At 53.3% G+C, this 25,708-nt stretch overlaps 1 protein-coding gene across 2 annotated transcripts in view; it reads left to right on the top strand.

Moving 5' to 3' along the window:
* EPHA8 (EPH receptor A8) overlaps positions 1-25,708 on the top strand; it is a 55,840-nt gene that overhangs the window by 14,064 nt on the left and 16,068 nt on the right. For both annotated transcript variants that reach the window (XM_063176897.1, XM_063176896.1), the window contains exons 3-5: positions 8,736-9,399; positions 22,105-22,260; positions 24,641-24,976. In XM_063176897.1, the coding sequence (XP_063032967.1) occupies positions 8,736-9,399; positions 22,105-22,260; positions 24,641-24,976 (1,156 nt within the window). The remainder of the gene's footprint in view (positions 1-8,735; positions 9,400-22,104; positions 22,261-24,640; positions 24,977-25,708) is intronic.

The following is a 25,708-nucleotide window of genomic DNA, read 5'->3' as shown; positions in this document are numbered from 1 at the left end:
AACGTGCAAAATTGGGGTGCCTACCTGGCTGTTGCTGCTGTGTTGATTTTTCATGTCCATTCTTTTTATCCTCTCTCTGAACTAAATGGTCCTAATCTTTTCAATTCCACCTCCCACAGAAATCTTCCCAGGTCTCTAATAATTTTCATTGATCTGTTGCTTGAGACTTTCAGTCCCTGCACTGCTTGAGCAGGAGTGATCAGAACAGTGAATTCATAATAATACCAATGATCAGATTTCTATCAGACTTTATCATATATGTAAATATATTAAATTGTTAACTCAAGTCTAATTTTAGCAGTTAGTTGTTGCAATGATGAGTATCCTGGGAATGTAAGAGATTGAGAGGTACAAGGTCAGAGGGGACTGTGGAACTAATGTGATGTGATCTCCTGCATAAATACGGGCCTTCAGACCTGTCAATTCATTCAGCTCTGAGAGCAGCACAGCTTTGAGGAAAAAACATCCTTGGCTGCAAAATTGCTGGTGCTGGTAAATGCTGCGGGTCCTGTGGCGAGGCTGTTAACGTGCCCCCGTTAAAAGCGATTGCTGCGAGGGTTTGCCTGCCCCTGGTCTGCAGCCAGGGGACTTTCCTCTGCCTCTGCCTGCATGAGGCAGATGCTGTCCTGCTCATGGCTGCCCTTGGCTGTCACTGCTGTCCTGTCACTAATCAGCTGTCATCTCATCCCAGCCCCGCTGCCAGATTGTGGCATCCTGGAGGAGCTTGACACACATTCGGGGCTTCCTCTGCTCTCCTGCAAGGGAGAATGTTTTTGGGATTTTCTGGGAAACAGGGCTGTTTTCCATTGTCCACATCTGTCCTTAACCCCTGCCCATGGTCAGGCCACAGCTGCCTGCAGACTGCCCAGGATTGTCCTTCTGGGTGCCCAGCCCTTGGTCCCGGTCAGGAGTGCAGGTGGAATCCATTGCATCACCGAGGTGCCTTGGTGAGGGTGAATCCCCTGGGCTGGCTGTGCTGGGCAGGGCCTTGCACTCCCAAAGCAGACAAAAGGATTGAGCCTACGGGAGCCTCATTCTCAGCGCACCAGGGACTTCCTTGGCCAGCTAAGGTGCAGTATCCTGTGCAGGACACTGACAAATCCAGCGATGAATCCAGAGCCCCACCCCATTTGGACTGTCAGCTGTGACTGCACGGTGACCACAGGGGCTGGGGCTGAGTCTCAGGGCTCTCTGCAGCAGATGCCCAGCAGTCCTTCACCAGCAGCTCTTGAACACCAGTACATCTGAGTTCTCCGCCTTATTGGTGATGTTTATTAAAAATAAATAATAATATAATGAATAATCTATATAATAAATTAAATGATATGTAATAAATTAAACAGTAAGGAAATTTTAAAAAGAGTAAATAAATATAACAAAGAATAAAACAAAATTATAGTACTGGATGCCAAAAAAGTAAAAGAAAACCGAAAAGGCTCACAACATTAAATGCTGTGTACCACCCAACACCAGAGCCACCTCTTGGCCATGCTGCTGAGTCCTACAGGACCTTAGTCAGGCGTGGGGTAACTCCACTGTGCACTTACCCTGTGCTTATGCCCAAATTTTGGCCCTGTTACCGACAGGATGACCACATACCTATGTGGAAACTGTCTTGAACACCCTCAACTTTTCATATATTTTTCCAGCTGGATGTTTTAATGGCTCCTCTAAACACCGGTCTGGACCATGGTTTTTCCTCCATGGGCCATTGTATCACTAATCTCTGGAAACCCCATCTCACTCCTTTCCCTCCCTGCTGGTCCTTCACCTCCAGGCCCTTTCTGAGTAGGAAATTTGCTCTGGGATCTGTTTGCTGTCACCAGGAGCTGCATTGGGGTGCTGGTGTCTCAGGGGAGCTGGGGTAGGATCCCTGCTGGCAGTGCCAATGCTTTGGCTCTGAGCAGATGCAGCCCCCACAGTGCAGTTCAGGCTTAGGTGGGAGAGATCTGGTGTGATCCCTGCACTAAGGAAGGAACTCCCTTTGCTGGTCACCATCTGTGCCCAGTGCTTTGGGTGTCCCTGGGGCTGTCCCTGTCCCTGCCCCGTGCTGTAGCTTTGGGCTGGGGTTGTATAGAGGCATTGTACTGTGAAGCCAGATTTTCGTGGAGGTTTATTTTTACTGCCATTTCCTTAATTTAGATAGTCTAGCTGAAAGATTGATGGCAGTGGCCCCCCATTCCTGCTGCCTCCCAGCTGTCCTGCCTGAGCCACGGTGCAGGATTTCCCCACAGTGTGTCAGCTCCGTCCGTGGGCAGACACAGACAGCATCCTCTGCCAAGGGTCCAGCACTGCTGGCTGGAGTCATGTTCCTTGTGCTGTACCCACACCTCCATTCCACCAGGGCCACCACATGGGTGTGACAGACAGTAGCAGGTGGGTAGCTCTGCCTGGGTCTTCTCATGGCACTAAGCAGCACAGAGCCTTGGTCCCCAGCCTGAGGAACTTCTGAAGAAGATTTGTGTCTGCTGTTTCACTGCCTAGTGCCCTATGGCTCGCCCTGTGGCACCTGCAGGTCCTGTCACACCTGGGGATCCAGAGGAAAGGCAGCAGCTTCAGAGGCTTCATCCTCTGGCCGGGAGATCCCAGAGCCACCTGCACAGCCAAGGCAAAACCAGACGGGCACCATTCATCACACCTGTGGGCAAGGTGAACTTCTTCCCTCACTGGAAGGTTCCTTCCCTGTCTGGCTTTGCCAGGGCCAGCAAGAGCAGAGGAGCAGGAGCTGGGAGCAGTGGGCACAGTGAGGGTCAGCAGTGCCGTGGGCCCTGGGGAATGTCAGGCCATCAGGGAGCCGTGCCTGGCCTGTTTTGACATTTTCTCTTGACAGACAATTAACTGAGGGGTAATTGGCTGTAATTGCTGCTCAGGGGTTTAATTGCATCCCCCCCCTCACCTCCACCCCAGAGACACGTGCAGGAAGCAGAGGGGTCACCGGGAGCATCCCTGTCCCGCAGGCTGCGGCTCCTCTCAATTATAACTTCAAAGGGCTCCCAGGAGCTTTGCAGCTCGCTCCTTTCCCAGAACAATTCCCTTTGCATTGAAAATTAAACTCTTATCGGTGTGGTCAACCCCTTCCCTTGCCATGCCTCCTGTATCCCAGTTCTCCCCAGCCAAACGCCCCAGTGCCCCAGTGCCCTTCTCTCCCTTCTCCTGGCTGGGCACGTGACCTGCTGGATCAGAGGGAGCTGATCGGCCCTGCTGCAAATTGCCTTTCTACTGACTAATTAAAACACTGATGAGATAAGTCAACATATTATTAATAATTATTGTATCGTCTACTTTGATTTACAAAGTCAAACAGGAAATTATTTTGTTCAGACACAGGGCATCTAAGGAGCTTGAATGATGCCTTGCAAAAGCTAATTAGAATGGGAGCACCTTGAGTGCTGGAGGAAGGCCCCCCACGCTGCCCATGACCTCCCCATCCACTCCCACCAGCACCTTCTGTGGTGGCCCCACAGTTTCCCTCTTGCAGCAGGGGCTGGGGTCAGCCCAGAGAGCTGCTGGGCATTGCCACCCAGGCAGCTGCCCCAACATCTGTCACAGAGTCATGGACTGTCCTGAGCTGGGAGAAGCCACAAGGGTCATCAAGTCCAACTCCTGGCCCTGTACAGTCCCACCTGGCATGCTCCATGTTGGCTTTGTTGATGGGAATGAGGAAAGAACTTCAGAGGGCTTTGGATCTCCCCATCCCTGCTCCTTTGCTCCTCAGAAAGGGATGCATCCTGAAGCCCCTGGGCACAGTCAGCCAAGGGTGCTCCTCCTTCATCCTACATACCCAGAGAGAACCCTGTCAGAAACGCACCAGATCTGCTGAAACCCCCAGCTGAAAGCACAGACACTCCCAGCAGTATTTGTGCATTAAGAATGGGGATTTCAGCCCTGGGACTGAGCTATTTGCAGAGCCATGCCTACACACCAGGAGACTTTTTTTTTGCCTGGGTCTGATCCTGCAGCCAGCAGCCAGTTCATGGCTGGGATGATCCTCATGTGTCGTGAAGCAAGGTCTCCCTTTGCCCCAAGCTCACTCTGTAAAATCCCATCCCCCGTGTGAGCTGTGCTGTGTCCTTGCTATCCCACCCCCCTTCAGGTTCATCTCTTCTCAGACCACCAAGAGATATTGGGGCTCTCCCGTGTGCCTAGGCCATGTCTCTGCTCTCCTTCACTTTGATGTCCCTGTTGTATTTCTTGGGTTTCTCTTCCAAGCTGGAGCCTCTACCTGGGTCCAAAGTACCAGCAAGTTACAGCTCAGGCTATGGTGAAATTAATTTTCTTTGGGGAAAAAAAAAAGTGTAGGAAAGGAACATTAGAAAATAAAGATTTAGACTGGTAATTGAGATAAAAGCTCATCTCCCAGTGCTTGTTCAGTAAATCCTGGGTTATTGCTAATTCCCCAGATGCTGGTCACTAGCAGTAGTTAATCACCTGCAGTGAAGCTCAGGGTAGTTAACTGCCTGACAAATCCCTCCTTAGGCACAGCAGTGACTGATTTCATGGGGATTATCTCCATTAAGGCCTCCCATCTAATGATTTATAGCTTCAATAACAGCCTTCTCTTTTTTTCCTCTCCCAGTGACAATGGTGTGAGAAGGTGCCATGGCGTGCTGGGAAGGAAAGTGCTGGATGTCTCAGTGGCCACAAAAGCTTTGCTATGCCAGGCAGACCTGGCATCCCTCCTGGAAGCTGTCCCAGGGCTGGGGACACTCATTCCTTTGCACTCTGAGGATGGTGGGAGGCTGAGCTGCTGCCAGGGGGACACAGCCTCTCCTCTGCTCCTCCTTCTTCTCCTCTGCTGTGCCACACAGGCCCTGGGAGACTTATAAGACCTTACTCAGCTGCCCAGATATCTGGTGTTTGGATCTCTTGCCTTTCATAATCTGGCAAATATTTTATAACTGGTGTTGACTTTAATTTAAACGATTAGGCAAACTCCTGAATGCAGATGCAATCGCATCCTCCCCAGCGCGCGCGCTCACCGCGTTAATTATGATGTCCTCATTTCCATCTCGCTGGGGGATCTTATCACAATGGTGGGGCCCAGCTGATCTTTGGTTCAAAAAACCATCTCAGCCCATGAACGGAGAGCCAGCAGTGCCTGGGGTGTGCATGCTGCCTGCGTTCCTGAACCAGCGGTGCCCAGTGTCACGGAGGTCCCCTCCTGCCCACAGAGCCTGGAACTAAGGTGAGACAGAAAAACCCCTCCAGTCATGGGCATTCCTGAAGCAGGTCCTTTCATCTCCCTTCCGGTACCTAAAAGGGCCTACAGGAGGGTTGGAGAGGGACTTTTTGCGAGGCTAAGCAGTGATGGCTTTAAGCTGAGGGAAGGTATATTTAGAATGGAAATTGGAAAAAAATTCTTCCCTGTGAGGGTGGGCAGGCCCTGGCACAGGGTGCCCAGAGCAGCTGTGGCTGCCCCATCCCTGGAAGTGTCTAAGGCCAGGCTGGGCAGGGCTTGGAGCAGCCTGGGATAGTGGAAGGTGTCCCTGCCATGGCAGGGGGTTGGAACAAGATGATCACTTCCAATCCAAATAATTTCTTGGATTCTGTGATCCCAAAGGCCCTGTAACTCCTGGGACCTGGTAGGGCCTATGGGACCTTGGTTGAGCTGTGACATGCTGGGAGATGAACCTGTGGCATGTGAACCACGAGCTCAGGTAGCCTGCCTGCCCCATTCTTAGTGCACTTTCCCTGCAGGCCAGGTGTGGCATTTTGGCTGGTCTCAGACTGGGATCCCAAGGGACCGTGGGACAGAACTGACAGTGCAGCTGCTGTGCAAAACAGCACAAAGTTTGAAACAGTGATGGTGCATGTGCAAACTCTCCAAATTCACCCCAGAGGCTGGAGGTGTGGCTGACACTGACTGTTGCTGGTACTTGGAGGTGAGCATTTATCTCCTGCTCTGTCAACAGGGAGGATGCTGCCTGCTCTGGGACTGCCACATGGGGACTGCCATGTGGGGACGTGGCATAGGGAGCTCCATCTCCTCTGCCAGATTTAGGAGAGAATGTCTGGAGACCAAAACCAACCAGATGAGCTGGATCCAGAGCATTTTGGTGCTCACAATGACCTCATCTTTCCCTTGCCAGACCCTCGCAGAGAGCCCTGCCCGCCCGGGCAGTGCCGAAGGGGGATGGCTGTGCATTGTGGGGACATCCCTGCTCACCCCCACAGCTCTGCCCTCACACTGTGTGGCTCCTCCCGTGCACAGCTCTGCTTCCCTTCCCCCGGGGAACTCAGCAGGGAAAAGACAGGAAACAGATGTTGTGTTAATTTGTGCTCAATTAATTTCGACAGCGGCTTCCACCCCCTCGGAAGCGCCGCAGCAGCAGCCGGAGCGCCCCTGGGAGTGGGACTGGGGCTGCTCTGCTCTGCAGCACTGCCAGGGCTGGCACACACTGCCAGGGGCTGGCACACACTGCCAGGGCCCCTGTGCAGCAGGGCAGGGTCCTGGGTGGCACAGCACCTTTGACAGGCTCATCCCTGGGCTGCTGCCCTCCTCCCTCTGGCCAAGCTGACCTGTAGCCTGGCCCTTTTCCACGTTGTCCACCTGAGTACTGGAGTGCAGGGCATATTCCCAGTGATCCCAGGACAAACCCGGGCTTTTCTGGGAATTCAGAAGGCAATTTTTTTAAATGTATCACAAAACATTTTTTTTCCCTGGGATTTGATTTTGACCCCCTTTGCCAGCATATTCCCCTTAAAATGAGCTTCCATTGTAGTTTGCCCCTGGAGCTGCTGCCTTTTCCATGTTACTTTAGGCTCTTTAGGACAGAGAAGCAGGGTTTTCTCCTAAATGCAGGAGAGAACTGAAGATGCTGGAGAAAACTGGAGATGTACATGAGTGCAGTGAGTGCTCTGATCACCCTCACACGAGCAGAAGGCATGACAACACGTCCCCAGGATTGCAGGTCAGGGAGGTCAAACAGGGAAGGACATTCCCATCTGAGAGGGGAGAAGGGAGTGGACTGCTTTACAGGTATCACTGATACCTCTTTCCTGTATCTCTTATGTTCTGGAGGTGTGCTGCCCTCTCCTAGCTGTGCCCTGTCCCTGCACTGCTGGCAGCACCCAGCGAGGCTGGCGGGTGCAGGTCCCAGGGATCTGCATCCTTGTCAGCTCCCACACCACCAGGGAGAAGGCTGCAGCTCACCTTCTTGGAGCAGAGCATCCTTCTCTCGGGACTGCTGGTTTGTGTCTAATGAAACACAAGTCACCACTCGCATAAGAAAACACCATTTTTGCCCTGTCAGAGCAAGCCTAGAGGTTTAATTTAAAGTACTTAAAATCCTGCCTAAAAGATTTGTTTTCCTGCTCTGTGCAGCATGGCTGGGGATTTACCTGACTCCCCCAGCTCCCACAGACAGCTCGGTACACACAGGTGCCCAGGTGGGGCTGCTCCCTGCCAGCTTCCAGGCACAGCCAGGACCCCGGGAAGGTGCTGCAGGGGGATGCTGAGGCTGGGGGTAGAAAGGTGATGATCATTTGGAAGGCAAAGGAGCAGGAGTGCCAGAGCCTTCCCCACTTTCTGCAGCATTGCCTCTGAGACTGTCCCTTACGGCTGAGCTTGGGCATAGGGGTGGGACTTCAAAGCCTGTTTCTAAGTTTGGGGAAAAGCCACATGGTTTGAAGTTCTCCTCTGCTCCTCTTTCTCCTCTCTTTCTCTCCTAAGAATTCAGGGGTCCCTGGCCCATCCATGGGGGTATGATTGGAGTACCTGGTTTGAGCAGAAATGTGAGCTAAAGAGGTGGTGAGAAGCCCCCAGTGCAGTGTGTCCTGGTGAGGCATGTGGGGAGAGTGGAGAGGGAGACACCAGGCAAGACTGAGCCTCCAGAAGTGTCATGTAGCTCTCAACAGCTAAGTTCTACTTGTTCCTCGCCTCTGGAACTCATATCCAAAATGTCACTACTTCTTCTCACTTCCTATCACTTAAACCCATGTAGCATCCCTCCCTTGTGTGACGCCCATGTCCCTGTCCCTCTAAACTCATCCAGACCACCCTCCATTGCAATCCTGCTTGCTGCAACCTGCTTTTGCCAGTATCCCTTCCCCAGGTTTGCCCTGCAGCCACAAGTATATGGAATTTTCACCCTGGAGCTGTCAAGCCATGAACATTCTGGTTCCCAGAGCCAGCCCTGATCCAGCCTCTCAGCTGTGGGCACTGTGGGCTCACACTGAGGAGCCACACTGGCACCACCTTGCAGGGAAGAAGAGACCTCTGAGCCCCCATGACTCCACATTTCTTGCTGACAGTGCTGTGCTCAGTACAGGCTTCCCCTTCACCCTCTGGTATCCACCCAGAAACTCCTTCTCCAGATGGAAAGCACCCAGTTTAGTTTGTGCATGGGCAGTGCACGAGCCAGTGGAGATGCAGGTGAGCACAAGGCAGGTGGTTCCTGCTGCTGCTGGGAATGACAGGCTGAGCACCAAGGAAAGGTGCTCGCAGACATGACCTGGAGGGTTTGAGCCCTCCCAAACACACATTGCCATCAGCTTCTGCCAGGACCTCAGGTAGTGTTCCTTTCTCCAAGCAGGGCTGCACCTCCCACAGTGCTACACCTGGGTGTCACTGCCCAGATTAGTGCAGCTAATGAGTACTCCTCATTTCCCTTTGCTCTGGCAGCAGTGACCTCCCATCCAGACACAGCAGCAGAGATGGCACACACCCCTGCATGCTGCCTGCTCCCCCAGGGGTTGGGAGCGTCTGGAATGACCCGTTTTTCTCTGTCCTGCAGTGGGATTCAATCAATGAAATGGATGAGTTTTTCAGCCCCATCCACACCTACCAGGTGTGTAACGTCATGACCCCCAACCAGAACAACTGGCTCCGGACCAACTGGGTACAGCGGGACGGGGCGCGGCGCGTGTACGCAGAGATCAAATTCACGCTGAGGGACTGCAACAGCATGCCAGGCGTGCTGGGCACCTGCAAGGAGACCTTCAACCTCTACTACATGGAGTCCGACCGGGACCTGGGCACCAGCACCCGCGAGAGCCAGTTCCTCAAGATCGACACCATCGCTGCAGACGAGAGCTTCACCAACGTGGACCTGGGCGTGCGGCGCCTGAAGCTCAACACGGAGGTGCGGGGCGTGGGGCCGCTGAGCAAGAGGGGCTTCTACCTGGCCTTCCAGGACATCGGCGCCTGCATCGCCATCGTCTCGGTGCGCGTGTACTACAAGAAGTGCCCAGCCACCGTGAGGAACCTGGCGTCCTTCTCCGAGGCCGTGACCGGGGCAGACTCGTCCTCCCTGGTGGAAGTGCGGGGAGAGTGCGTGGGCCATTCCGAGGAGAGGGACACCCCCAAGATGTACTGCAGTGCCGAGGGAGAGTGGCTGGTGCCCATCGGGAAGTGTGTGTGCAGCGCTGGCTATGAGGAGCAGCGTGATTCCTGCATGGGTGAGTGCCTGCAAGGGAAGGGGTGCCTGCAAGGGGCTCTTGCCTCTTTGGGGAAGGGCTGACGACAGAAGCCTGCTCACAGAAACTGGGACAGCCAGTCTCTGTGGAGGCCCAGGGCTGTCCATGCCTTTGCTGGCTGGCTTCATGCTTCCAAGTATGTGGCTGGTATGACTGACAAACTCCCTGGGAGTTCCTGTGGCTCTGACAGGTCCTGGTGCACAGGGCAGGGCTTTGGGATGGGGACTGGCTGGCAGCAGACAGGGGCTGCTCTGGTTCCATCTTTCTGTACCATCGAGCACTGGCCCAGAGATCCCAGCTCAGTGCCCCCAGCAGCTCTGACTGGTGCTGAGATCTCTGGTGTGCTCCAGCAAGGCACTACTTGGCCTCTCCAAAACACCCACTGCTGGAATGGGTTTAAAAGCGAGAAAAGCAAAAAGGAAAACACTGAGCTTTCATGGAGCAAGGTCGTTGCCTCCATCTCTCACCTCCCAGGGCTGCTGCAGAGCCCCTCATGCAGGGTGTGGGGAGCCTTCCCAGGGGCCCTCAGTGCCACTGGGCAGCTTTGAGCTGCCAACTGAACAAACTGTGATAAGGAACTGGGGTGACCAGCAGCAGCACAGGGATGTGTGCATACAGAGCACGGGCTCCCCAGGAGAGCCCTCCACACAGATTTGTTTGCTCTCTGTTTCTTCATGGGATGTGTGGAGGGGGAGCAGCACAAATATGAGTGCGGGGCCTTTGTTTGAGTTTCGTGGTAACGTCAAGTTAGGGAGGCTTGGCTCAAGGTCAGGACGTCCAACACCAGGCTGGAATGGATCCAGGGGCTGCTGGGACCCACGCTGGCTCCTGCAGGTCTCCAGTTACAGAGTGGGAAGGATGGGCAGAATAAATGCTTTTATTTGAAACTCCTTCTGTCTGTGACAGTCGATTTGAAAGTTGTCCTGGGATAGATCTAATAACTCAGGAAAGGTCTTCCATCATGTTAAAGAGTGGGTGCAAGATGTATGTGGGGCCGTGTACTGAGAGTCCTATGTATTGGATAAGTGGGTCCTAGCTATTCTAAATGAGTTACAGCTGCAAAGTCCTTAGTTGGGCAGCAGCTGTGGCTCATTTAGAATAGCTAGGACCCACTTATCCAATACATAGGACTCTCACTACAGGGCCAGGCGTGTGCTGCTGCAGGATGAGACACTGGCGTGGGCCTCCTGGTTGGCTGTGCCAGCCCCACCACTACAAGGAGCTGCACGTTGGCTCAGACAGACAAAGCAGCCCTTCCTGCTGCTCCGTTCCAGCAGGGCTGTGCTGCACACTCTGCCCCGGGACATCCCCGCCCCAAAGGCAGGAGGCTGAGCAAGGCTGTGGCATTGGTGCTGGGCTCTGCCTGCCTCATTTTCATGTGATTCCTTGGATAGGTTTGCTCTCTCCTGCAGAGCCCCTTCTCTGCCCTCCTGCCTGTTTCTGGTGGGATTGCTCCTACCACGGGCATGGCACCGGAGGAAGTGTGGTCCAGCAGGTGACCCCAGGTGGCTCCACAGACGGACTCAGACCCAGTAATGCTCTCTGGTAAAACTCTCCAAGCCTTGTGGCATCAGAAACAGGACAGAAATGTCACTGGGCTTTCTCTGACATGGGTGTTGTCTCACTCTCCTGCCTTCCCTGTACCATTTTTCTGGCTCCAGCACAGTTTGATGACCCAACATCAAGTGAACAGGGGCTCCTTTGCTGCATCTCCTTTGCTGGGGCAGCAGGACGTGTATTTACACATGAAGGCAAACAGATGCAAATCTCTGATCTTGTGCCTGATTGGGGCAGAGTTCATTTTTCAGGCTGAAAAGTGCCCTTTGGGGATGATTTATAAGCCCAGCAGATCTGTTGGAGTTGGAAATTAGCCGTTTTAATTGTCAGGCGGATAAAAGCAGGATTCCAGTGGCTGTCGCCCCAGCAATTTTTCATTCTCGGTCACAGGGATGAGATGGTATAAATCACTCCTTGTGGCCCTAATAATCTTTCTATAAATATCAGGGAAATTCATTTTTTGCTTGGGGAGAGGAGGTGTGGAGGGGGAGAAATTAGAGAAGATACTTTGCCTCTATGGCAGTGTTTAAAATATGATTCCAAATTAATTTCCTTCTGCCTTTCACAGCCAGACGCCTTATTTGTCAAAGCTAAAGATATTTGAACAGTGGAGGTTTCTTCCCCTCCTCTTTAACATTCATTTTCCTAAGGGCCTGCCAGAGTGATGGAAGACAGCTCAGGAAACCAGACCACAGCCAGGGCTGTTCCCAGCCCTTCAGAGGAGAAGTAAGGCAGTGCCCCAGACCTGGGAGGGAAGGGGTGAGGTGGGACATGGTGAATGATGTGTAGGAACATTGGGAACTTCTTTGCCTTTCACCCCCATTACAGAGTTGTAGAATCCCAGACTTGTTTGGGTTGAACGAGATCTTAAAGCTTATCCTGTTCCACCATCTGCCATGGGCAGGGACATCTTCCACTTGACCAGGTTGCTCCAAGCCCTGTCCAGCCTGGCCTTGTAGGGATGGGGCTTGGCTGTCATCTATCATGTTGGATCCTTCTGCCCTTTTTTGGGGCAGGGGGATGGTGGCTGGGGTCTCTTGTTCCTGCACTCATCCCAGCAGGATCCACATTTTGCCTTGCTCTGATGTCCTGCTGTTTGCAATAAGGATGTGAGGGGCAGTTTCCATGGGATTGAGGGGGGCAGATCTCAGCCCAGGGGCACTGGGATTGTCTGAGGATGCCAGCTGGCTTGGCATTGAATCACAGCCCCCAGAATCAGACACACCAGACATTTGTCCCCAGATCTGTGCCTAATGCCTCTGCCAGATTCCTCTCCAGAGAACCCCCTTCCCCAGCTGGGACTGGGCACATGTGCTACAGCACCTTACTGGACAGAAATGGGATTTGAGCTGGAATTCCTACATCTGTTGATGACATCCTGGGGTCTGCCAGCTCCTAACATTCCCAACATTTAGCCCCACAGTATCTTGTGCCACAGCCACCCCAAGGATAAAACTCCTCCTGGCACAGCACAGCCCGCTTGTTTTTCCCTCTCTTTTCAAGGTTCTGAAGGACTTTTCTTCCCTCGCCCCCTAACCCACAGCCTCGGGCTGCTCTTTCCTCCTTGAAATGCCACAGTCCACACACAACACATTAACACCTCTTACACACAGCAAATAGCAACTGCTCTGCCTAAACAGCAGAATAAGCAAGAGCAGGAGGGAAAGGGATCTGTCCCAGCAATTTATCAGATAAGGAGACAATCAGCATAATTCGCCTTATTGATATGCAACTGCTGTGCAGGACACATAGATACCCATTTCAATAAGGTCAGTGCGATTGGAGGGATGGGAAAGGGGAGCCTGTTTGTGCTTCTGTGGCCCGGGAAAGGCACATAATCCACCTCCCCAAAGGCTGAGAGCTGGGCCATTGGTACCCTGTCCTGTGTGTGGATGGATGGATGGATGGATGGATGGATGGATGGATGGATGGATGGATGGATGGATGGATGGATACGGAGGGTCAGGCAGGTGAGGGCAGTGGCTCTTCAGCCACAGCCCTCTACCAGCCTTGGTCAGCCCCTCTTGGGGAGGGCTGTCAGGCTCCTGAGCCACCAAGACCTTGGGTTTTGGTGGTGGTCCTTGGTGGATAGACCTTGGTCCTTGGACCATGTAAATCCATGGTCCTTGCATCACAGTCCCCCTTTTGAGTTAAGTCCCAGTTATTTCTTGGGCTGTATCTCTCGCCAGCTATCAGTGAGCAAAACTTCAAGTTGGGCTAAAATCTGTTGAGCTGCTCACAGGTTGTACATGCAGAGGGAGTTTGTTTGCAGCAGCAGCAGCAGCAGCAGCAGTGCCATGGCCACAGATCATGGTGCTGCTCTCTGGGAGCTGACACAAACCCATCCAGCATCCAGTCATGGGGGACCCCCAGGAGCACAGAATCTCCCAGGAAGGGTTTTTGTTAATAATCAAGTGGAACAGAGGGCAGGCCCCCTTTCCTGTTGTCAGAGTGGGTGGATGAGCCTTTGGCAGAAATGCCACTCCCAAAGAGCTTCTTTGTTGAATATCCATGGCTTTCAGGAGCTGTTCAGACATTTCTGCCTGAAGTTTGGAAACAGACATCTTATCCTCTGGGTGTTCTGGTTGCTCTGGCTGCTTTCCCTCTGTTCTTGGGACCTTCCGTTTGGAAAATGGTGATGAGGGAGCAGGAACTGAGCAATTCCTAATTCCTGCTCCAGCAGCCTGTTTGTACACGAGGATGGGTGTTTGCAGCCTGAGTGAGAACAGCCACCAAACACAGGTCTGATGTGTGTGGCTGAACGAGGATCTGGCCCTGGGTTAGACTGTACCCAGCTCTGCTTCAGCAAGAAAATGGCCTTTTTCCTCTGGGCAAAGGAGAGGGACACTGCCACTGCTGGGACCCTTCCCCTCCAGCCCCCAAAATGAAGGAGAGGTGGGAACAGACGAAGGACTGCTGAGCTCTCTCGTGCCTCCTGTGATACACAGCTGGTGGAAATGGATCTGGAGAGTCTGGTTAGCAATCTGGAAGCCAGTTAATTTTTTCCAGTTGGTGGGATTCATGCTGATGAACCAATCAGCAGATTTAATGTACCTTAAAACTTCCTTGTGGGCAACTTTAATCGAGCAATTAAAGCACCACGGCATTGCTAATTAAGAGGAGAAAATACCCAGCTTGGTAATCATGTGCTTGTGAATACAGTTTTGTATCCTTGGACATTTATGAAGGAAGTCCCACAGCTGGTGGGGCAAGGGGGGTGCAGAGCTGTGTGAAAGGAGGGGAAACCCTTTCCAGCTGCACCCCAAAGCCTGGGACAGGGGCAGGGAAAGCCCTGGAAACACCTGAGGAGAAGCGTGCCAGGAGAAGGCACTGGATGGGGATTGGAGCAGCCTGGTCTACTGGAAGGTGTCCCAGCCATAGGTGGAATGAGATGGGCTTTAAGGTCCCTTCCAATCCAAACCATTTGGTGATTCCATGATTCTATGAGAATATCCCGTTATGGCAGTTCCAAGCAAACATCTTGGATGATGTTTCAGTTTTCTTGGTGTGGATTTCAAGAGGAATTTCTGTGCAAGTCCCAGCACACACATGGCAGGCCCAAGCCACAGCCTTACCTGCCTGCAGCATCCTCTGCCTGCTGTACCTGGTACCCAGAGCTGGTGGCACCAATGCCCCAGGTGTCCCACACAGAGGGGCTCTGCCATGAGTGTACCAAGACAAAGCTTCCAAGGCCAGGAGCAGAAACAGTTCCAAAGTGGTGCTGTGGGAGTTATGCAAAAGTCCTTTCTGTGATGCCAGACAACACAATCAAAAAAAGTTGGTGACTCACAAGATTTTTATTGTGGTTTGCAAGGCCATCAGCTGCTCTGTAAAATACAGGGAATACTTACTGGTGAGATCATGTCACCTCCTGGTTATCCCAAAGCGAAGGAAGGAAGGAAGGAAGGAAGGAAGGAAGGAAGGAAGGAAGGAAGGAAGGAAGGAAGGAAGGAAGGAAGGAAGGAAGGAAGGAAGGAAGGAAGGAAGGAAGGAAGGAAGGAAGGAAGGAAGGAAGGAAGGAAGGAAGGAAGGAAGGAAGGAAGGAAGGAAGGAAGGAAGGAAGGAAGGAAGGAAGGAAGGAAGGAAGGAAGGAAGGAAGGAAGGAAGGAAGGAAGGAAGGAAGGAAGGAAGGAAGGAAGGAAGGAAGGAAGGAAGGAAGGAAGGAAGGAAGGAAGGAGCCAGTTTGTCTTCCAAGACACATAAGCTGTGACTATCTAGGAGCACAGAATCATGGAAAGGTTTGGGGGCTGGAAGGGACCTTAAAACTCATCTCCTTCCAAGCCCCTGCCATGGCAGGGACACCTTCCACTGTCCCAGGTGCTCCCAACCCTGTCCAACCCAGCCTTGGGCACTGCCAGGGATCCAGGGGCTGCCCCAGCTGCTCTGGGAAATCTGTGCCAGGGCCTGCCCACCCTCACAGGGAACAATTTCTCCCAATATGCCATCTAAACCTGCTCTCTTTCTTTTTTTCATTAAGAAAGACTTCTTCCTGTAGAGGCTTATCCAGCCTCGGGGGGACCCTTGGGTTCACACTTGTCTCATACCAGGAGCTCCAGCTCACTGTCACAGAGCCCAGGGGTGCTGGGCTGTGTGTGTGGCTAATTCAGCCCAGTGAGATCTCTGGAGAAGGCAGGAGGCAGGACAGAGTGATCCCAGGATCCCCAGCATCACTCCCACCTCTAAAATGCAGTGGCTAATTGCATTTGCTTGGAAAACAAAACAAAGCAGAACCCCAACATCCCTTTACTTATTTCTCTGCTAAGGAACAAACAAAAAGGATGGAGCTGCCTGCAGAGCACCACTGTATTTCACCAACACAACAATATAGGGTTTGTCCTTGGCTGAATATTTTGTGTGCCACTTTTCCTCTGAGTTTTCTGTGTTTCGGTGCTGACAGAAATGAAGTGTGAGAATGATAGTGAGCTGGAGTTCAGGGTAGTGATGGGGATTAATCAAATTTTATTTGTGCTTAGCAGGTCTCTGTGTCCCTCTGAGAAGTGGTGAGGAGCAGCTGGGCTATGATGGATGAGGACATTCACCAGTTTGGGAATGTGGATTTTCAGGGGATTTTTATTTTGAACTCTTCCATAAAACTTGGCTGCCTTTGGGTGATGAACACAGGCTGTTCCTCTGGATTTCCAGTGTGCAGGTTCCTGGGAAGCTGTTGTTGGGGAGTTAGGACACAGAACACAAGAAAGACCTGGAATTTTGCACCAGTCCTTGCACTGGGGATAGTGTAACACACTGAGGGGCAGGAATCTCAAATTCTCCACCAGCAAGTTCAGAGGCTTGGTGAGACTGCCTTGCATGGAGAAGATTCTCCTCATCCCACAGAGCAGGAGGGCCCTGCCAGAAACTTGTTCTGCCCTTGGCAGGAGCTCCAGATGCCACTTATGTCACTGTTTGTGTCAGGGCTTCTTCCCCTTCTGAAAACTGCTGCTGCTGCTGCCACTTCTGCAGGAAGGAGAAAGATCCCGAGGCTGGTGGAGCCCAGCAGAGGAGTGAGGGCTGTGCTGGCCCTGCAGGTCTGGGCACCCTCATCTCACAGCTCAGCCCCTCGACACATCCACAGCCATGGGGATGCCATGCCGTGCCCCCCAAACTGCCCTGCAGCTCCTGCCAGGGATGGGATGGAGCTCTTGGTGTCCTCTGTGTCCTTTCCTCTTCCTTGCCTTGCCATGGACACAGAGTTAGCTCCAGCACTGTCACCTGCAGGTGTGACACCCCTTCCTCTCGACTGTGCTTTCTGCGTTTGCTTCTGGCCTGGTGAAATCCGTGGGGTTTTTCAGAAGCTTTGGATACTTCTGCCTAAAACTCTTTGACAAGACTGACTTTGGGAAACAGCTTTCCTCTAATTCTGGCACTAGGCTGCCTGTTTCCATGCTACTCCAGCAAGCTGTAGCCTTTCCCTGGATAAGCTTTATAAAAAAGCCTTTGCTCTGAGCATGTCAGGGTGTCTCACCTACACAAATCTTCACAGCCTCACCTCCACTCCCACAGGAGATGTCTGCACCAGGCAGCAGAGCAGCACTCAGAGCAAACTGGGACTTGGGTGTTTCCTGCTTTTATTTTGCTTTTTTTTTTTTTAAGATGTGGGAAAGAGAAGAGTGTAAGGTGTGTGCCCAACAGTACTAAAATCAGGCTGAATGGGCGTGTGAGCAGTCTGTGTAGCAGAAGGTGGAAGGGGAGCTGGATGATCTTTGAGGTCCCTTCCAAACCAAACCTCTCTGGGATTCTGGAATTCTGTGCTAGAGGTGTGGCTCTGAGTGATTCTGTGACTCTGAGACCTGCTGATTTTTCTATGGCAGCATCATGTAGATTTCCAGTTTGGGATGCAACCAGTCTGTACAACTGCAGTTCCAGTTTTCCCAGCACTACAAGTGCAATTACTCCACTTGGAAGACCAGGACCCTCCTAAATACAGCTTGTTCTGGTGGCAGTGAAATCCGGGTATCACCAAGAAGGATGCAGGGTGTCCCTTGCTGTGTGTGCCATTTGCTGGGAGCCCCAAGCACAGGGTCCTTCTGGCTTTGCAAAGCTTTCATGGGTAAAAAATTCCTCCTGTTTCCCCCTCTGAAAGACTCAGGGGTACAGTGGAGTGTGAAGTGGGTTAATTGTGGGAAGGAGGGCCAAGAAGTGGGGAAGTGATGTGAGGTGGAGTCTGGGGCAGCAGGAGACAAGTTCAGGGGTGTGTGGTGGTGAGATGGGTTGTGTTGGGGATGGGAAGATCTGTGAGCAGTGCAAAGGGGCTCCAGGGTGGGAGTGGGGCTGTGGACAGGCCAGTGTGGTGCTCAGGGCTGAGGCAGAGTGGAGACAAGCAGCACAAGGAGGGTCTGTGAGCCCCAGCAGGCCCTGGGGCCAGGCATGACCTCTGCTCCAGGAGATCACTGAGAGCTCCAGCCCAGCCAGGCCCCCAAACTCCCTGCAGGCCACAGAGCCTGGGCTGACCTGGATTGCAGGGAAACAGGAGCACAGCCCTGCTAAAACAGAAGATTTTGGGCAGTGAGGCAAATGTGTCATTTTAAGACATGACTGAGAATAACTGGCTTCTGTTTCAGTGTCTGTGTCATATGGGAGCTGAGATTTGAGGCATCATGCTGAAACTGGATTGAAAGGAGGCTGGGATTTTCTGTGCTGGCTTGTGCAGCCTGGGGGGCTCTGGGACTGGTGCCTGTCTCTGGCTGTCACAGTGGCTGTGACACCTTTATTTCCATCTCTATCTCTTCTCAGCATGGCCAAAGGGAGACACATGGCTGCTCTTCTGCTGCTTGCAGATGCCCAGATCTGTTGAAGGGTCAGGAAGGGTGGCACCAGTGTCACAGGGCTGCCCCATGTCACCCTCAGCCATGCCCTCACCGTGCCCAGAGCTCCTGGGCAGAGGACAGAGCCAGGAGAGGCTGACATGAGGGCAGTGCTGGCATTTGCAGCCCTGCTGGAGCAGCCCTTGGTGGTCCCACCAGGGCCACCTGCAGAACTCTGCTTCCAGGCAGCACTTGAGAGGGAGAGGAGCAGCTCATTCCCTGCTAGCGGATCCCTGACAGCTCCATCCATCACCTCTGAGCTCTGCCAGCTCATTAGCAGATGTTGTCCTGTCCCCAGAGGATGGAGGGGGAGTGAAACAAATGGACCGAACTCCAGATGGCTGGCAGGGCCCTCCACGTTCCCTGTTCCTGAGACAAACCTGCTGCTGCGGGGTCCTTTGGGCCGGTGACACATGCCAGTGGGGCTGGTGGGCTGGGCAGACAGGCAAGGTGGGCAGGGCAGGGCAGGGAATCAGTGCAAGCCCCATGGGATAGACCCAGACGGGTCTGCAGTGATCACGGGGGACTCACCTGTGCAGTACAGGGCTGGAGATGTGCTCTGCCCACGTTCAGCACCGGGTTTGTCGGCTCTGCTGGTGACACCAGGATCACCCAGGGGTCTGGGCTGCAGGGAGAATGCAGGTGTACAAGTCCTGGGCTGAGTGGCAGGTGAAGGGCTGCTCCTGTCCCACTGTGCATGTGAGACCAAACTGCAGGGACAGGCAGCTGGGGCTGGCACCGGGACATGGCAGCACTTCTGGTGGCTCACAAAGAGGCAGGACCTGAGATCCTCAGATTCAGAGCAAGGATGTCAACTCCATAAAATAATAGGAGTAAAAGATACCCTCACCTTCCCCAGGGCTCCAGGGAGGGCACTTCTGGCAGGTGGCCATCGTTGGCTGCCGTGAAAGCAGCAGAACAACCACTCTGCACCTCTCTGCTGGCTGGCTGCAGACTTGGGAGGCTTCTGTGTGTGCCACAACCACGGCTGTGGAGCCCAGTGTGTTTCAGACCTGGTGCATTTGATTGAATTTTTCCTACTGGTCACGGCTCTGCTGTTTGCTCTTCCCAGAGCTAACCTGGGACGTCCTGGCCTTCCACAAGTCACTGGCATGGCATGAGAGAGCTCAGTCCAGAGCAGGACATGCCTGGCATCCTGTACTGAAGGTGTCTCATACTGTGTGCAGGCTGGAGCTGGTGCCCTCTCCTGTGAAGGCTTTGCACATGTCCTGCTCCCCTCAGAGGTGGGCACTGACCCCCTGAGCAGTGCCTGTCCCAGCACCAGGTGCTCCCCAGCCCTCCCTGCCTGCTCACGCTGTCCATGTGCTGGGAACTGGCTCCTGATGGCTCTGCCCTGGTGCACAAATTCACCTGTAATTTGTCATTTAGTATAATTTTCCCCTTGAGTGCATCTAAAATAATTGTGACTCGTTGCTACAGGTAATTAATGGGTTTTTTACAGCATTAAATGCTAAGTGATTACAATTGCTCTGTGCAAATCTGCTGTGCTTCGTGTTCCCATCCTTCCTGCTGCCTGCCTTTTCCTGCCTGAGGTAGCACTGATTTCTCTGCCCTTAATTAAATAGTGGTGGAGGGAAGCACTCCAGTGCCTCTGGAGCCACAAGTGGCTGCTTGCTGCATGGGTGGAGGTGATGGTTTGCAGGTCTAAGGGACATTCACAAGTTAAAGGCAGCAGTTCCTGTCCTGCACCTGCCCAGCACCAGCTGGGGCTGTCCCATTGCTCAGCTCCCATCTGTGCTCATGCAGTGTTTTCATCCTTTCCCACACGGGAAAACTGGGAAATTTTCTTTCTTATGATTTATTTTGGGAGTTTGGTGGGGTTTTTCCCACCACTTGCTGCCTCCCAGCCTTGTCCCCACATGAGAACAGGATGTATCCATGCTCACATAATGCAGACTGGAGGTGCTGCATCAGGGGGCACTTGGCAAGGGCAGAGTCCCTGAATCTCTTGGCATCCTCGGGACCAGTCAGCACCAGAGCCTGCCAAATGTCTCGGGCTGTCCTTGGGAGGACATGAAATCCCCTGAAAATCTGCATCCCCCGTGTTGTCTCCTCTCCTGATGCCCTTGAGGGGGTGAAAGGTGCCAGAAGAGCTGGGGAACAAAACCAGCCCTAAGCTGCTGCAATTTGACATCTGCCTTCCCTTGCATCCCCAGTTTTGGGCATTTCTGCTCCTTGCCCTGATGCCCTTTGGGGAGTGCAGAAGCAGAAATTTAGGAACAAAGTCTGGAACTGCTGGCCTTTGCTGTACCAAGGTGTGACACCAGCCTGTGCCACCACCTCTGGCACATGCAGCACGTGTCCGTCCTGCCAGTGGTATCACTCCTGAGCATTTGGTGTGAAAGTGCCACAGAAACTGCAGACAGAGCCCAGAGAGGGACCAGCAAGTGCTCCCCACACCAGGGATACATGACTGGAGCACTGCCTTCAGCTGCCATTGCTAGAGTGGCTCAGTTATAAAAAGGCCCTTGTGTCACTGGACGGTGTGTGAGAGGTGGAATGTGCTGGTAGCATCAGTCCAGGGAGATCTGAGGCAAGGAAAGGAGTGCTATTAATAAGAAAACAAATCAGCACCTTGAAACAGAACAAACAGCATGGAGGGACACAGCCCACTGAGGATGCTGGATCGCAAAAAAAAAAACCCTTTTGCATGGCTGAAAGCAAAGATTGAGGCTTGTATGCAAATCTGGCCGCTGGAGGTAAAGATGAGAAAATGAAGGTATTACTACCTCAGTGGGAAAAAACCGAGATGAGTCAGAGTCAGGAATAATCCTTGAATCACTAGAACTGGTCCTAAAAGTGCCTCATGAGTACAGGGACCCAGACGGAGCCTGCTTTCCCTTATTTGCAATCTGAGTCTGCAGGAGAGGGCAGATCCTTCCACCCCCAGACAGATACCTGACATGCCACATGTCGCTCTTGAAGAAATCGATTTTTAACGAGAGACAAGCTGTTTGTTTGTGTGACAGATGATCTACCTGAGGGGCTGCTGGGAGAAGGGGTAGGATGAAGCAGAGCAATGGGTGTGGGATGAGCTCCTGCGTCAGGAGGAGGCAGAGGAACTGCAGGCAGGTTGTACTGTCAGAAAAAAAACTTTTTTCCAAGGCTGTCTCATTGGGCCTGAGTGTCCCTCTGCCTCCAGAGGGAGGGCAGCAGGCGTGCAGTGCCTTTTTGCTGTGCTATGCAACAAGAGAGGCTCTTTCCCCATCCTTTTGTGTAAGAAAACTCATTGCTCTGTGTGGCAGCTCCCCAGGGTCTTGCAGAGGAACATGTAACATGTCCCAGTTGTGGAGATTTAATTTCTGAAACTTCCCACATAGATGCTTTTGGGAACCTGGGCATAGCCAGTGTTTGTGGCAACCCTCATGAAGTGTGGACTGTGTTGTAAATTTGCCCCATAAATGGTATTTTGGAGTGGTTGCCAATAGATTTCCAGTGCTTCCATGGTTTGATCCTTGCAATGGTCTCTGTCCTGAGGGCAGACAGTGTGGACAGCAGGCACAGGGGCAACAATACTTGGAGCTTTGCAGGCAGCTCCTGAACAGCAGAGGCACCCAAGTTTGCTTGTGAAGCAGTGGGGAACGGGTGTTGGGATGGCAGTAAGTGCAGCTGGGGGAACAGAAGCTTCCACAGAGCCGAGTTTCCAGACGAGCAGCTGGAGGGGACTCGCCCAGGTGCAGGGGAGAAAGGCTGGTTTGCTGTGCACTGCGTGAGAGCAGAGCTGAGCTTTGTGCTGCTGGGATCGGCTGAGCCGTGGGATGCTCCTCATCCAGGCACATCCCTGTGACCTGTGCCCCTCTCCCTGCAGCCTGCCAGCTGGGATTTTACAAATCAGCCCCTGGGGACCAGCTGTGCGCCAAATGTCCCCTGCACAGCCACTCGGAGAGCCGGGCAGCTCGTGTGTGCCACTGTGACAGCAGCTTCTACCGCGCCGTGCAGGACCCGCCCTCGGCCGCCTGCACACGTGAGTACCCCTGAGTATCGCCTGAGTATCGCCTGAGTACCCCCTGAGTATCCCCTGAGTACCTCCCGAGTATCCCCTGAGTATCCCGAGTATCGCCTGAGTATCGCCTGAGTATCGCCTGAGTATCCCCTGAGTACCCCCTGAGTACCTCCCGAGTATCCCCTGAGTATCCCCTGAGTACCCCCTGAGTATCCCCTGAGTATCCCCTGAGTACCCCCTGAGTATCCCCTGAGTACCTCCTGAGTATCCCCTGAGTACCCCCTGAGTATCTCCTGAGTACCTCCCGAGTATCCCCTGAGTACCCCCTGAGTATCTCCTGAGTATCCCCTGAGTACCCCCTGAGTATCCCCTGAGTATCACCTGAGTATCCCCCGAGTACCCCCTGAGTATCACCTGAGTATTCCCTGAGTACTCCCTGAACACCCCGAGTATCCCCCGAGTACCCCCTGAGTATCACCTGAGTATTCCCTGAGTACCCCCTGAGTACCCCCTGAACACCCCGAGTATCCCCCGAGTAGCCCCCTGAGTATCCCCTGAACACCCCTGGCTGTCCTGTGCCCACTGTGCTGCCCTGGGGCAGTGTCACATCCTCGGCTGGTGCTCCTGCCTGAGCCCCCTTGTACCTGCTGCCCAAGGTGCTCCACCAGCCCTACAACCCCGAGCATCTCTGTGGCGTGTGAGCTGAGAGCCCTCCTTAGCTGCACTCCCTCGCTGCCTCTGTGCCAGCCCTCTCCTGCTGCTCTCCAAACGCAGCTGGCCAGGCTCAGAGAGTCACACAATCATTAAGGTTGGAAAAGCCTCTGTGTGTGTCAAGTCCATCCATCAGCCCAGCACCACCACCATGCTCACCCCTAAACCGTGCCCCCAAGGGCCACATCCACACATTTTTTTGAACACTTCCAGGGATGGTAACTCCACCTTTTCCCTGGACAGCGTGTTCCAATGCCTGACCATCCTTTCTAGAAGGCAATTTTCCTTTCTAGAAGGCAATACCCAATCTAACCCTCTTGCGGCACAGCCTGAGGCCATTTCCTCCTATCCTGTCACTTCTTACCTGGGAGAAGTGATTGACCCCACCCCAGCTTTCCCTTCCCAGAAGTGCACGGGGTGGTCAGACACCCCTGGGAAGCCGTGGGGTCCGTGCAAGTGTTGCTGTGCTCTCCTCCTCTGTGGGTGACACCAGGGTTTGTCATACTCAGCTTTGCAATATGCTGCTTTGAGGGGCCCAGTGCTATTAAAAGGGGACAAGGACATCCCAGGGGGGGGTTGTCCTTTCTGCAGTTGGCCCAGAAGGACAGACAGGTGTGGCATTGCTAGCTGAGGCCAGGGTGAAGGAGGGATAAGCAGCACCTGACTTGTGTTTCCCTAAGGAATATCCACCCAAGTTTATTAATCTGCCAAGGAAATGTGAGTTCACCTTTCCCTTTAGGTGAGCATATCCAGCTCATCAACTGTGGCTCTCCCCAAAAAACTTCATGCCTCACCATTGCTTCCTGCTTCCCCCAGAGCTAACAGCAGCTCTTACTGTCTGGCATTTGGCATCCTGATCCTGACTCTTTTACCTCCAGGGCATTTCACCCTGTGCCCTGCCTGTTTCTTTGCTGTCTTGTGTCCAGCACATTCGCTGCTCTGGGCAGTTCTCTGTCCCTTGCAGCAGTGTTTGTGAGCTCAGGTCCTGCTGCCCAAGGCACATCTCCATTTGACGGGGTCTCTGGTGCTGAGATGACCCCGAGGTGTCATAAAGTCTCTTTTTCCCAGCCCTGAGAACAAAGAAGAAGACAGGATTCCTTGGCTCTCGTTCTCAAGGTTGTTTTTTTTCCTTATCTATAACATTCCTTCTCTGACCTGCTGAAGACTGTCTGGCAGGTTGGGTTGAGGCACACTGACTGCCCTCAGGCCGGTGTTATCTTTTTATCCAAAAAACTACATGTACTTTATTTACAATAATTTTCCAATACCTATCACCTATGTTAGACAGTCTGTCTCTACTCTAAACCAATCAAAAAGTGTCACCATCACAGCAGAAGATGGAGGCTAGGAAGAAGAAAGAAAAAGACAGAACACGCCCAGATTCCTCCATCTTGCCTCTTGAACTCCATTTCTAAAACCCCAAAATTCTACTTTTCCACCCTGTGGTAAATTCACTATCATTCTACTCAAACTCTTGTGGCTTGTACATCTTCATACAAAGTTGGGAGTTTTTTCCATGTGCTAGAATACAAGGCACAGGTGCCAAGGTCTCTGAGCACCTGCCAGGGTCTGGAGTCCTCCAGGGCAGCCAGAGGAATGTCCTGGGTTCCGAAATCCATTGGTCCCACGCTCCACCGTTTCCAATGCTCCAGCAGCCCTCGCCCTGCCTGAATCCCTGCCTGTCTTGCAGGGCCGCCCTCAGCTCCGGTGAACCTGATCTCCAGCGTGAATGGCACCTCGGTGACGCTGGAGTGGGGCCCGCCGCTGGACAAGGGCGGCCGCGCGGACGTGGTGTACAACGTGCGCTGCCGGCGCTGCGCGGGCGCCGCGGGGCCGTGCGAGGCCTGCGGCAGCAGCATCCGCTTCGTGCCGCAGCAGATGCGCCTGGTGCAGGGAGCGCTCACCGTCACCAACCTGCTGGCGCACACCAACTACTCCTTCTGGGTGGAGGCCGTCAACGGCGTCTCCGACCTCAGCCTGGAGTCCAGGAGAGCCGCGGTGGCCAACATCACGACAAACCAGGCAGGTAGGAGGAGCAGACCCACCCCCAGACCCGGCCTGCGCGGGCGATGCTGATGTTTCTCCAGCATTGCTCCAGGCAGTGTCTGCAGGAGCCAGAACCTGCTCCAGCAGCGAAGGGCTGGTTTGGTGATGGGCTTGGGACAGCCGAGAAATGGGACCCATGTCCTTTATGCTGCTGGAGGTGGGTTCAGGGAACTGGAATGGGCTGGGGATAAATTGCTGCCCAAGGTAACTCTTTACCCTTCTCTGCTTCTGCTTCATGGGATCCTTTTCCCTTCTCCATTCCCCTCACTTCAGCTTGCAGACACTGTTGGTGGCTCCATTTCTGCAAGAGACAGGATACACAGAGAACACTTGTTTATTGACAGGAACACTAAGGGGAGTATGACTGTTTCAGGCTGATCCTCCAGCCTTTTGTCCCTTCCCAAAGGGCCAGGCAGCAGTTCATACTTTGCTCTTATCTTACACCAATGCCATGCATGTCTCACCTTTGCAAATCCCTCACTGCAAAATGATCTTTCCTCAGGAAATTCCTCTGAGCAGTGCTGTAGCCCAGGTAAGACAGGACTTTGTTCCGTGGCATTTTTCCATGGAGCACACTGTCAGCAGAAAGATCAGGGCAGGGACTGACCCTCCTTGTCAGTCCTCCCAGTTTGAAATGAGCCCACAAGAACTTCCCGTGATGCTGAGCCCCTTCTGGTCTCATGGCAGGGGTATCAGTGGGAGAAACTTGGGA

The sequence above is a fragment of the Melospiza melodia genome, chromosome 26 (genome assembly GCF_035770615.1).
Source record: "Melospiza melodia melodia isolate bMelMel2 chromosome 26, bMelMel2.pri, whole genome shotgun sequence".
NCBI classification, from domain to species: Eukaryota; Metazoa; Chordata; class Aves; order Passeriformes; family Passerellidae; genus Melospiza; species Melospiza melodia.
The sequence above is the reverse complement of the archived record's forward strand: the minus strand, read 5'-3'. Positions and strand labels throughout refer to the sequence as shown.